This window comes from Apodemus sylvaticus, chromosome 16, assembly GCF_947179515.1.
Source record: "Apodemus sylvaticus chromosome 16, mApoSyl1.1, whole genome shotgun sequence".
NCBI lineage: Eukaryota > Metazoa > Chordata > Mammalia > Rodentia > Muridae > Apodemus > Apodemus sylvaticus.
The window spans coordinates 38,359,250-38,373,519 of record NC_067487.1 but is presented as its reverse complement, the minus strand read 5'-3'; the positions used below and the strand labels follow the sequence as shown (position 1 = coordinate 38,373,519).

The following is a 14,270-nucleotide window of genomic DNA, read 5'->3' as shown; positions in this document are numbered from 1 at the left end:
GATGGCAATGTGAAGTCTAAAACACTCATTTTTTTCCCACTTTCTGCTAGCTTCATTTTAATGAAAATCATTGGCATCAAGCTTTGGACATAAAATTAGATACTCGTTTAGTATATTATAAAGATAATCTTATGAGAAGATCATGGATTTTTTTTCATCTTTAGCTGAACTTATGTATTTAGTGTATCGTGGGTGTGGCGCACGCATAGAGATCAGAAGATAATTTCCACCTGGTGGGCAGTGGAGGCTCAAACTTAGTTATCAAGCTAGGCAGTAAGTATCTTAACATACTAAGCCATCTTGATGTCTCAAGGACATGATTTTAGAAGGAAAAAAATTACATAATACATATGTCCCTTACTAAGAAAAACATAAGCAAGTCAGACAAGATAATAACATCCCAAGAAAAAGTCACAAAACTGGAAAAATGGCGGCCATGAGAAGCATGTCTTCCACCGCTGGGAACCTCAGTAACAGTCACATTTTCTAAACACTTGATGCGGTGGAACTCCCAATGCAAGACAGAAGCTTGAATCAGGTACTAGAAATTAAAATGACAGAAGGGAGAATTGTACTATCTGAATAGCATGTTAATCAGGAGTGTCCTAGCAAAGTTTCTTTCTCCATATGTTTTGTTGTGTTGTTTTCTTTGTTTTTGGGGCAGGGTCTTATAGTATAGCTCAGGTTGACCTTAAAGTTGAGTTCCCCCTGTCTCAGATTTTCATATCACTAGGATGGTAGGTATAAAGGCCTGAAAAAGACTATTGTCCCTACACACACACACACACACACACACACACACTATGGGCTCACATATTTGCAAGCTGTGTGTTTGGAAGGAATAGGAAGTGTGTCCATGTTGGAGATTTGTCACTGGAAGTGGGCTGTGAGATTCAAAAGCCCACAGCAGACCATCTAGTATCTCCCCTTTTCTGAAATCTAAGCTGATTCTATCTTTGCTATTGTAAGTGCTATAATAAATGTGGATATGCAGGTTTTATGTCCTATGATGTCTTAGATTCCATCAGATGTATGATATCATTGGATTATATGGTAGTTGTAGTTTTGATGGTTTGAGGCATCTCTGAATTGGTTTCCACAGAGTTTGAACTAATTTACATTACTGTCGGTAGTCTATAAGGGTTCTTTACACTGCCAAAATTTGTCATTATTTGGCAAAATATTTTTAATTACATTTGCTAGATCAAAACACATTTATGTGCAAAACTTGTGGAGATGGGTAGAGGTGACGGCTGTTCAACAGAAAGAGTGGGCATAATCCCACTGTGTATTTTAAATGATTCGTTATCTGTGTATTTTAAATGATTAAAATAGTGAATTTTATATGTATAGCTTAGCAAACTTTTAGATGACTAGATTTTGAAGACTAAATATTGCTACCTAACTGATATTTTGTGTTTGTATAAATTATATATGAAATATGCATGAGTTCATGTGCTTAGCACAATTTTTAAAGGATCAAATATTCAAAGGGCTAATAATTTATTTACTTATTACTTAATAGTGTGTGAGTTTGTGTGTGTGTGTGTGAGTGTGAGTGTGTGTGTGAGTGTGTGTGTGTGTATGTGTGTGTGTGTTAGAGGTGGTGTCCAAGGGTATACATATGTAGAACTGAGAGATCAATCTTGGGGTATCATCTTCTGTCCCCCTTCCACCTTATATTTTGAGACACGATGACTCTTTGAACCTGGTACTTACCATTTTGGCTAGAGCAGCCAGTCTCCAGCTGCCAGTATGCACTGTCTCCATGTCCCCAGTAATGGGACTAAAGTCATACATACACCACGATGTCCAGCTTTTATATGGAAGCTGGAGAGCTGAACTAGAGTCTTCATGCACACACACAGCAAATCTCCTACTGAGCCATCTTCCCATTCCCACCTTTAACAGATTTTTTTAAATAGCAACCTTAAAACCTCACAAACGTAGGAACTTTTGCTTGCTATAGGTTTATCTTAAGTGTGGTGATTATTGCTATCTACATAATCAGAAAAATAAATGGGTCCATAAAATATCCTTAATTAATGCCAATCTACATACTAAACTATGCTGGAAAACGACAGAAGCAAACACTGAAGAAAAGCTATCTAATTTCCTTTGAAACAGAATTATATCCTCATTAAGTATATATTGTTCCCTTTCGTTTTCAAATCATGGATACAGATGCATTACTTTGCACAACTCAAACTCATATCTGTGTGACAGGGGACATAGGAACGAAAGCAGTTGTTTTCTGATGTGTTCAGAGAAGAGCGCATGAGAACTGGTGTGGAAGGTGCTCCAGGTGTCTGCTCTGCCCCTCTCTACTGCCACGCATCACCATAATCCAGTGGAAAAGGGCTGTTCTCAGTTGTAAGCATCTAATTCACCTTAACAGTTCATCTCAGAATCTAGTGCTTTCATCCTCATGAGAATAGACAGATTTCAGCACTGAGTTAAAAACTTTTATACTATAGAAATATTATGGAAAGGAGCATGTATATGAGCTTTCCTTCTTTCTTGGTTATAACTGTTAAGAGCATCTTTCCAGGCTGGAGAGAAGACTCAGCAGTTAAGAATACTTGCTGATCTTGCAACAGACCTGGGTTCAGTTTCCGGCACCCATAGAGCAACTATTCTTAACTCCGGTTCCAGGGTATCCAATGCCCTCTTTTGGCCTCTGCAATCACTGGGCTCACACACAGTGCACTTACATCGATGCAGGCAAAACATGCATATATGCAAAATAAAAACAAATTTATCTTTTTAAATTACTAAACAATGTATTTACATTTATTAATATGCAATGAAACAATAAATGTTTTAATAAACAAATTTAGCTCATTTAAAGGTCTCTGAAAGTACATTATTTGTTTTTCTAAATTATTTTTTCTGTCTTAGGTGTTTGTTCATTGTTGAAATAGCTTCTCGCTACATAGCCCTGGTAGAACTCACTATGTAGACCAGGATGGCCTCAAGCTCAGAGATCCACCTGCCTCTGCCTCGGAGTGTTAGGATTAAAGATGTAGGCCAACACACTCAGTTTATTTTAGGTTCTGAAAATGAATGTTTGAATGTGACTAGTGTTAAGAATGTTAGATTGCTGGATCTACCAAGAGTAAAATAGACCCACACCCACACTGCCCAGCAAAAGCCAAGGACCTGAAACTGAGCTCAAAGTCCCACGAAACAACAGCTATTTGAGTATTTCAGAAGAAAGGCTGCTGACTCGAGGCCAGAAAACAGTGGTTGCAGAAAGAGACAACAGATTCTGCAACCACAGGGCTTCTCTAAGGAAAACAGCTGACTTCCATAGTCTTCTAAGAAGTCCCTCATGCCGCTTCCCCATCTTTAGCTTTAAAAACCTCAGCCTAAAGCCTGGATCCCCCATCTCTTGACCTCTGATCATTGAGTGACTGGATCCTGTACCCTGATCATGAGGTGGCCAGAATTAAAGATTCCACCTCTCTGATACGAAATAAACCATGTTCCCGCTATTGATCTCATCCAAGTTCTCATCTTTTATTTTTTTCCTGAAAACTTAACTTTCACCCTTATGAAGAGTAACTTTACAAACCACAAGACTTCTTTGAACGATGTCTACGTTGCAGCATTAAATATAAATGTATATTTATATTTTAATAATTTTTATAAATTTTCACTTTAATATCATTAATTGGGAGTCCAGAAATAATGCATTCAATTTTAAAATAATATATTATTCAAGTGTCAGCCTTCAGAAAGTGTTCATTTTCTTGGCACCCTAACCAATACGAAGCTCTTCGTTCAGTGAAGTTTGTTGTGCTATCCTTCCTGTCCTACATGCCATGAGTCTATTGTTCCACAGTCTACGCACTGACCTCACTCTCATAGGGAGGCAGACGGAGAGAATGATGTACTTTTCCCTGTCTAAGCACGGGTGACACTGAAGAGACACAGAAGCTACTCACCTTTCTGCACACACTGGGCACTCTTCAGCTCAGGACTCCACTTAAGACTGGAGCCACAGAGGAAGGTTGAAGGACCTTCTAAGGACATGCCGCCCGCACAGGAAAGGGTCACCTTCTCACCAACCATGTAAAAAGGTTTCTGGGGGTGACTCTGCATACCACTCATCACTTCAGGTAGAAAACAGGCAATTTCTGAAGGTAAAGGAGGACAGAATGGGTCACTGCTTTGGTAGCCTAAGGAACCTTTCTAAAAATAGCCTTAAGTTGTGCTAATATACTTGATCTTCCTTTTCATATCACAAGACAGGCAGGGAAAAGAGTGAGTCTACTTACACAGTGCTCCAAAAAGCACTCTTCCACTGTGTCTGACATATAATTGACCAATGAACGACTAAAGACAAAACAGCTGTCATCTCCTTCCCCTGCCCTCAAAGCAATGCGACAGCCTAAAATGAACAAGCCTACAAATAGAGCCCCAAAGCCCAACCTGCTGCTAAAATCAGACTTCACAGCTGCCACTCATCTCTGTAGTGAGATGATGCCCCACCAGACTTCTCCCAAGAGCTTTGCTCATTTGCATATCATTAACTCTAATTAGATATGTCACCATCTAAAGACTTAACACAGCACCTTTCACCTTTCAGCCTGAAAGTGTTCAGTATTCTCCCATCCCAATCTTTTCCTTAATGACATTCATTAGTTCAAGTATATTTAAAAATAAAACAGCTAAAAAAAAAACATAGATATGAACATGTTGGAAATCATGATTTGAAGACAAAAATCTTTGCAATGCCCCTCATGGATTTTGGGCAATATTATACAATATTGCTGTGCTTCAGCAAGACCCATGCATTCATTTATCCAAGCACAGTTTTTATCATTTTATTGAGTGTCTAGATTTTGCCAAATATATTGTATAATGATGGAGACAAGCTATGTACAGGCCACATGCTGTGCCTTCAAAATCTGGCACTGAGTTTGTTCTGGCACAGAACGTCTGCCAAATGTATCACAAAGATGATCTACAGCCTCTCTCCTACCAGGACGGAGAGGAAAACTGCACAAGACTAAAAGAAAAATGTTTCTGAGAATCATCGAGTTGCCAAAAAAAAGTGCAGTTTTGAAGATCCTAGATTCCAGAGAGAAGAGAAATCTAAGGTAGTAGTTACACATTTGGTAATGCTTTTCCCTGTGAGGTCATTGTAAATTTGAAAAAAAAAAAAAACAACTAAGATCAAATAAAAATAAAAACATAATGCAGAACAGATAAACCGAGAAGAGAGCCGCAGCTCGGAGGTTGAATTGTTGTTTGTGGAGTGTGCAGGAGAGACACAGGTAGGGGATCAAATCCAGGGCTCCAGTTCTGTCAGAAAAGGAAATACCCGGGTAGCAAGTCCATTCCCTTCATTTGTATCACCTCGTGGTGAGGCACCATTGGAATGAAGGTTAACCACGCATAAAGTACCCTCATTGCTGCTTACCAGATAGAAAATTCATCTTCTCTAACTATGTCATCCAAGCCTCAAATTGTTCCTAAAGTTTTTCACGAATAGAGTAGCATTTAGTCAGAACTAATCTAACATTCAAAAACATAGAAATATTTAACATGAAAAGCAATACAAAGAATATAAAGTATTATCTGTAGTGCCGCACACACCAGCTTCCATCCCTCTCCACTTCCTGACTGTGGATGCTATGTGAGCTGCTGCCTGACCTATCTCCCTCCACCAAGGTTTCCTTGCTATGACAGACTATACTTTGCTATGAACTGCAAGCGAATGTAAGTCTTTCTTCCCTTAAGCTATTTTGTCCTGGTATTTTTTGCACAGTGGTGAGAAAAATTACTAATACAGGCTCCTAACAGGTTTTTCAGGAAAAGGAGACAAAGGATGGAGCTGATAATGAGTCACTCCTTAGTGTGGAGGTTAACACAGGTGATTATTTGTCTTCGTTTATTTTCTTCTCTACCATTCTGCCATCCTAAGATATACACTACAACTAAGACCACTCACTTTGACAATGCATTTCTCCAACAAGCCACTGTAAATCTTCTCCACATCTGGCAAAAGGATCTCCCACAAGAGAATATCCTTCATTACAAGCATATACTATGCTTTTCCCAACAGGAAACATGGTACCTTCACCCTAAACAAAGATAAAAAGTGGAGAAAGGGATTGGCAGCCCCATATGAGGAACAACATTATGAACCAACCAATACCCCCCAGAGCTCTAAACCACCAACCTAAGAGTACACATGGAGGGACCCATGCCTCCGCTGCATATGCAGCAGAGGATGGCCTTGTTGGACATCAAAGAGAGGAGAGGCCCTGGGTCTTGAGAATGCTCTATGCCCCAGTATAGCGGAATGCCAGGACAGGGAAGGGAGAATGAATGGGTTGGTGAGCAGGGGTGGAAGGGATGGGATAGGGCATTTTCAGAGGGGAAACGAGGAAAGGGGATAACATTTGAAATGTAAATAAAGAAAATATCTAATAAAAAAGTGTTGAAGGTTGAGTTATCCTGTTTCTCATTAACAAAATGTTTTTTTAGTTTTTACTTGGCCTGAAAATCTTAATTAACTTTAATCATCAGTCAACCTACATTCAAACAATTGATTTAGAAAATCAATGTAAAACATTTTCCCTTGTATTCAAAAACACTAATACCACCGCTATTCAACAGCACCAATACCATCATTGATTGAAATAAAGCCATAATGCCAACATATTACAATGTATTGATTGGTCCCAAAATACCAAGTGCTACACTAAGCATTTTATTAAAACCACCTTAGTGGACAATCTGGTAATTTCCTTCCCTTCCTCATATACCAAAATGCTGTTTGCCATCAGGTTTAGAAGTAGTTTTGTCCTGCAGTTCTTTGTGTGAAGGATCTATATTCTGTTCACTGACAACAGTATCTCGTAAGTGTCAGCATATCAGAAATATTTGCATCTTCTCAATGTCTTCAATGCAAGTCTCATTGAGGGCATTATATCATCTGGTTGTTTGTTTTTGATTTTTGAGATTGGGCCTCATTGTGCATCTCACGTCAACCTGCAAATTGTTGTAGAGACCTAGCTGGCCTCAAACTCAGAATCCTCACACCTCCAACTCAGTGGTTGGATTACGGGTATGTGCCACCCCACCAGGTGACTTCTAAGAACATGATGTTGATCTACTTCCACCTTTCACTGTAGTATCGGAAATGCTGCTGTGAATGAATTAGCTATTTCATTAGTCTATAATATTTGCGGGTGAGTTGTCACAATAAAGTAAAGAATTTCAAATCCACGTCTGCAAGAAGATAGTTACCCTCTCTGGGGCCCTTGCTTCTGGTTCTCTGCCCCACCACAGAAAAATACTGAAGAAATACAGGCCTGGGGGATGTTTTGGAGATACTCTAGCAAATAAAACCCAATTGTCTGGTGCCTACTAATCACTATAAGACATTTTATCCCAGGCTTAGTCTGCCTCTGCTGTAGAAGCTAATAGGAAACAATGGGGAAGGAACACAGTCTTTGACTATAGCTCCCAGGTCTTCTACTTTGCAAGAGGGACTTCATGATATGGAAATTTAACTCAACACCATGCAAATATTTCTATATCTGCAAAAACTACTTATAGCAATTGAAAAAGAAGACTTGCAGGCTCCACCTCCAACCTACTGAATCAGAGAAGATTGGAGGACAGGAATCAAGCAGCAATATTTATTTTGAAGTTCCCTGAAGGAAGTTTGTAGACATTCTGAAACAGTGTTTTAAAAGGTTGGCTAGGGCCTGGAGAGGTGGCTCAGTGGTTAAGAGCACTGACTGCTCTTCTGAAGGTCCTGAGTTCAAATCCCAGCAACCACATAGTGGCTCACAACCATCCATAATGAGATCTGACATGCCCATCTGGTGTCTGAAGACATCTAAGTGTGCTTATATATAATAAATAAATAAATCTTTTAAAAGGGTGGCTGCAGTCAGGCAGTGGTGGTGCACGCCTGTAATCCCAGCACTCTGGGAGGCAGAGGCAGGTGGATTTCTGAGTTCGAGGCCAGCCTGGTTTACAGAGTGAGTTCCAGGACAACCAGGGCTATACAGAGAAACCCTGTCTCGAAAAAAACAAATCCAAAAAAGCAAAAAAAAAAAAAAAAAAAAAAAAAAAAAAAAAAAAAAAAAAAGGTTGGCTACAGAAAGGGCAGGAGAGCTTTGCTGGTTGCTAAGGTGTGTGAATTTACATTATATTGCTCTCAAAATGTGTTTCATTCAGGAGCGTATAGAACATTCCACCTCCTACTTTATCTCCTTCTTCTGACTCATTGATTTCTCAAAGTGTCTAAACTGTGGACACTTAAGCAAACTCTCATCATTGTAAACTCAAGGGCCTAGAATTTAAGAATCAAAATTTCTCATGTAGAAGTTGAACTGCCAGCATTGAATGCCATCCTTGTGACGATGTGTTTCCTGGGTGAGCCACAAAGAGATGTCACTAAATTTTGGGATCAATGCTCAATCGTAAGAAAAACTGGGAGCAGAACTAGTTAAGATAATCCCAATGTCAAGTGAAGTCACTAAAACAGCCAGTGGTAGATGATCAGTGTTCTTTTATGAACACGAAAACTGGTAAAAGCATGATAACATGCACACATCAAGGAGTGGTTAAAAGTGGCATTTAAGGTAAATGAAAAATTTCAATGATGAAATTTTTTTAAGAAAATCTTTTTCAATGAAAAGAATAAAAAAATTCTTCAGACTTAGACTTAAGAAATTGAGTGTGGATTCATAATTAACAGTAACATTGACAATGTTCAATAGGCATGATGGTATCTCTTGATTCATCAGGTGGCAAGTAGTGACACCTTGAGCCAAAGGAAAAAGTGTCATGAATGAAATCCTCTCCACTACTGAAGTAAAAATGCACATATAAAATATATTAGTACTATTTGATCATGGAGAAAGATATAGGTTATATGCAAGTGAAGAGATAGAAGTTGGAATATTCATAAAGAACAATTTATCTTTTCATAACCAACTTGAACAAGTCCATCTTTTAAGGCCGGGGGTGATGGGCAGGATCCTTTTGGAACCAAAGACAAATGAAAGCAATGTGGCTCAAGTAATCTGCAAAGAAACAAACGGAGATCAATGTGATTGGTTTCCACAGTTTAGTTGATATATACTATATTGTATTATATTTTTCCTTTACATCTGAAATCATTCAAATAGAACATACAAGGACACAGATATATATTTTTGTCATTCACAGAACCAAATATGTGATCACATTGCATTTGTAAATACCTTGAGTGAAAACTCAATCTAGCAAAAGATTTAAATATCTACAAGATCACTACCATGAAAAGCAAGCAGGAAGAAAGATGAATTCCTTAGATGATGCATATACATTATATGACTGCTAGATTCATCTGTCTCTGTGTTTCCTGCCATTGAGCTATGAAATCCTTTTATCACAAAATTAATTCTACTTTGTAAGAATATCTAAGTAAGTCTAAAAGGAACAGAGATCCTTAATGACACATCACCAATGCTATTTCTGAAAATTTGCTATCACCATGATCATCCTAACAACCATCGCTTAACATCCATCATTAAACAGCGATTGTCCATGATGCCTCTGTGGTCAATATACTACCAGTCCACTCCAGCGAGTGAAATCTGAGCAGGAAGAGCACACTCAGGCTATGACACTTCCTTCTCAGTTAAATTCCTCATCTTTTAAAGCACCCCAAGGAAACCAGAACAGTGAAATATCAAAACTTTCTTATTGGTGCTGATGAGGTTAGATTCCCTTCTTTGAGCGAACAACAACAAAAAAGAAGAGGAAGAGGAGAATGAGGATGAGATCTCTTTTATGTTTCACTTAGAATGTTTCTCTCTCTCTCTCTCCCTCCCTCCCTCCCTCCCTCTCTCTCCCTCTCTGTCCCTCCCTCCCTCTCTCTCCCTCTCTGTCCCTCCCTCCCTCTCCCTCCCTCTCTGTCCCTCCCTCTCTCTCCCTCCCTCTCTGTCCCTCCCTCTCCCTCTCCCTCTCCCTCTCCCTCTCCCTCTCCCTCTCCCTCTCCCTCTCCCTCTCCCTCTCCCTCTCCCTCTCCCTCTCCCTCTCCCTCTCCCTCTCCCTCTCCCTCTCCCTCTCCCTCTCCCTCTCTCTCTCTGGCTTTATATATAAAGATTCATTATTCCTCCATTAAACAGGCTTAATTTTGTGTAAAAGTGATTTCCCAAGTCCAGGGGAAAATGGGTCCCCTCGAACAAAGACCTGCTTTCCCACACTCACCCACTTGGAGCTATGAGTGCATGCTTTCCCCACTCTAACCCAGGTATCTTTGGCTTCCTCACTGAATTACTGTTGTTTAACAAGGCATGAAAGACCTAGGATCTAAGCAGTCAATGTCCTTATCAATGGCATAGCACCTAGTATATATCCATATACCCAAGCACCTTGTTTCTTTCTTTAGCTCACACGGCCTTCAAATTATCCCGCCAGAATGTTTGGTCTAGTTTCTAGCCTTCGGAAAAATGGAACAAACAGACCAACACATGCATTTTTGGAGTCCTTAGCTGGGCCACTGGAAAGCACTCCCAAATGCCACATTCAGTGGCCCCATTCAGACATTAGAAGCCAGATTCATCAAGACCCTAATTCTGAGAAGGGAAAATGACGAGAAAAGGAGGTAAAACTGGCTCAGGAGACCTGAAAGAACAGCCTGTTTCTTTTGAGGATGAAACCCAAAAATGACCTTGCGCCTTGTTGGCAGTCTCATCTTTACCAGTATTTGGGAGTATTTAGGGGCTGGGATCCATGGTCTGGTTCCTAAATGATTTTAGGATCACCTCTTTCAAAGGTATGGATATTATTAGAGCAACAATAAAGTCCCAATAAGAAACCCTCCTCTGGGACTGGAGAGATGGTTCTGTAGTTCAGAGTGCTCACTGCTCTTATAGAGGACCAGAGTTCCTAGCAGCCGAGTCAGATTGTTTATTGCTGTCTATAATTCCGGCTCCAGGAGAATGATTAACCTCTAACCTTCTTGGGCATGGACACTCACAATAGACAGATTAAAAATAAGAAATTAAATTTTTAAGATAATAAAAACCTCCTTCTGGCCAAAAGAATAGAATCTCTGTGAAGAACTAAAATTCTAGTTAAGCCAGATCAGTCTCTCAGCCAAGGGACTTGCCCTAAGCAGACAGGCTCACCTTAAGCTATGCTAGAGAGATTGGCAGAATAATTCTTTCTTCAATGAGATCCTATACTTCGCCTTGCCTCACACACACACACACACACACACACACACACACATACACACACACACACCTTGCTAATACAGTCTCTTCAGAGTACAACCTACTGCTTCAAACATCTGTCCACGTTAAGTACGCAGGGAAGTACAACTTTTCCTTCTCTGTCTCTGCTCGAAGCATGCCTTCCCTAATACTTCAGCTTTCCCCCGCATTTGCTGATTTCTTATTTGTTCCCTAAAGCTCCTGTCCACCATGTGACTGCTAATGTGTCGCACGTCTCACCTCCGTGGCACTTTACAAGGCACGGCTTTCCTTGTCCTTTTTTTCTCTTGCCCCCTTCACTCTTTCATTATTTCTCCTCTGGGAAGCTGAGGAGATTTATAGCTCACTCACCCTAGGAGTGTTCCTTTTAAACTCTAATAAAATTGCATTTCCTGCTTAGAAAAGTAAAATATTTCTGCAACAGGAAAAGGGGGGGGAAATGGCATAGAGACACAAACTTGTAATCCCAGCACTTTGGAAGTAAAGGCAGAAAGATCAAGGTCTTCCTCTATAACAGAGTGAGTCTGAGGCTGGCACTGGGCTACAGAAGACCCTGCCTCAAGTATAAATAATAAATATTTTAAAGAATTCTGACACAGGGGTACAGTTGAATCAACAAAGTTGAGAGCGCTTTAGCATGCCCGTGCCCAATGTAATGTTACTGGTAGATTTCCACCAGCTGGGCAAATTATCATCCAGCTAAGGGGGGTCTGGCTTTATGCTTGACCCAGAGACGAAGGAAGTAGGAGGCATTGGTGTGTCTGAAAATTATTACACTTATTAATACTTTCCATGTGCCCATACCAGTCACTTTTACATGATTTAGCTCTTATATTTTATCATCAGCTTATCTACAGGTACTGTTCTGATTTTAAAGATACAGGAAGGGAGCTGCTCAAGGCCACACAGCAAGAGGAGAGCAAACCCACTGGCCTCCTACTCCCAGTGACTAGCCCTGTGTATCTTGTTGTCTGGAAAACCTGAAGCTCACAGCCAGTGTTACTAGCCACGACAGGCCTCCCGCCTTCATTGACTCTAGTTCTAAGGAGCAAAGCAAACACTGACAAAAATGACCACATAACTTCTAATCATCTCAGAGCATCAGTCATCAACCTCACACGGCACAGTAACTGTTCTCTAGGCAACTGTGAAAAGGTGCAGTTTCCATTACCGCAAGTTCTCCAAGTCCTGGTCTTCACACTGCCTGCTTTCAGTCGTTTCTCCAATACAGGACTTTCCACCTGCACTGGGAGGAGGATTATTGCATTCTCGGCTCCTTGATCTCTTCCCTTGAACACAGGGGCCCCAAGATGACCAACAGCTCCAACCTCCATCAACCCCTCCTGTCATAGAAGGAAGAGATTCTTGATGGCTATGGCTATAGACCAAGACATCAGAGCTCAGCGCTCTACTTCTTGCTAATGTGTTCACTGGGGATAGGGGTATGGGTAATGGCCTTGGGAGAATTACAAAGGGCATATTGTAGGATCTGAGGTGGCTAGACTAGAATCCACTGTGGTATTTTATTGGTATGCAACCTTCCACCAGTCTTTTACTTCTTCAGACACAAAGTAGGGCCTGTCAAGGGCCAAGGAGAACTCTCCTTTCGAGATATCCCTCAGGACAAGTGAAAACCTATTATGCTGACCTGCTTGATTGCCGACGAGGGCTCCTTGCTCACACGCCATCCCAAATGTGTATGGCTTGCAGTGACACTGGCACTGCGTCCCCACAACAGTAGCGAGGCCACCATTCTGGCAAGGCCGACAATGGCAAGGGTCAAATTCGTCCAAGTACTCCTCAAGAGCCCGCTTCAGGTGCAGTCTTTTCACAGAGGCACAGGGCACCTCCTTGACCAGCTCATACAATGGCGCCAGCTACAGGGAAAAGATGTCAGTCAGTCCTCTGAGCTTCAGGAATGAATGTGCTTCTTATCATGTACACCGACCCCATTGGAGCAAAAGCAAAAGCCATTCTTGCTGTCATTGCACCTGCTCCTATAGTATGTGTGTCTCAAGACCCCTAATACTGTCCCCAAAGCAAGAACAGAACCAAGTCCTATATAGGCTCCTTCTTCCTATATATGGACCTATAATAAAACTCTCTCTCTCTCTCTCTCTCTCTCTCTCTCTCTCTCTCTCTCTCTCTCTCTCTGTGTGTGTGTGTGTGTGTGTGTGTGTGTGTGTGTGTGTGTGTGTGTGTGTCCCTGTGAATGAATGTCATGTGTAGGCAGGTGCCCATAGAAGCAAGAAGAAGGTACCAGATATCTTGGAGCTAAAATTGTTTTTAGGCAATCGTAAACCTCTCAATATGAGTGACAGGAACCAAAGTCTGGTCCTCCCGATGAGCTGCCAGTGTCCCCAACTGATGAGCCTTCTCTCCAGCTCCCTATGGCAGAGTGTATTTTATCAACATACGATTAACAGTAATAATTATTAATAAAATAAAACTCATGAATCGCCCGTTTCTGGAATTTTCTATTTAATGTTTTCATAGCCCAAAACTAAAGAAGGTGAAACAGCTTCGAGGATGTTTCTTGTTTAAATTGGGAGAGGGGAGGACTCCATGCTCTCTGCAACAAAATCTACACAATCTTAGGAACATTTAGAACCAGCTAGGGAACAAATATTGTTTACATCTTGAAACGCATTAATTTAAAAAACAAAAGCCAGAGAACATTCATTGTCTAGTTAATGGAAGATTGCTTCAAAGACAATGAGTTATCACCTCTATAGAGGACAGAAGAAAGGAAATTGTGCTTAAATTATCATAAGGAAGGAAGTACAATTACACTTAGAATTAAATTTTCTGACTCAGATGTAATCTCTTTCCCATAGACCAAGGCTTTCTCCTGAAGAAATTTAAAGTAGGGAAACCTTATTACCTTGTATTTGGTTTTTCAGAAGAAAATCCACTTTGTAGTTAAGGGTCTGGTTGCTAAATTTTAACAACTTATGTGGGAACATGCTTTTCCACATTCAAAAAAAAAAAGTCTCTGCTTTGTGACAGATTCTAAATTCTCCTGCACAC

At 40.5% G+C, this 14,270-nt stretch overlaps 1 protein-coding gene across 1 annotated transcript in view; it reads right to left on the bottom strand.

Moving 5' to 3' along the window:
• C7 (complement C7) overlaps positions 1 to 14,270 on the bottom strand; it is a 62,277-nt gene that overhangs the window by 8,805 nt on the left and 39,202 nt on the right. The window contains exons 11-15 of the mRNA XM_052159810.1: positions 12,889 to 13,117; positions 12,412 to 12,583; positions 8,972 to 9,059; positions 5,963 to 6,095; positions 3,951 to 4,142 (exon numbers count right to left, since the gene is read on the bottom strand). Coding sequence (XP_052015770.1) covers positions 3,951 to 4,142; positions 5,963 to 6,095; positions 8,972 to 9,059; positions 12,412 to 12,583; positions 12,889 to 13,117 — 814 coding nt within the window. The remainder of the gene's footprint in view (positions 1 to 3,950; positions 4,143 to 5,962; positions 6,096 to 8,971; positions 9,060 to 12,411; positions 12,584 to 12,888; positions 13,118 to 14,270) is intronic.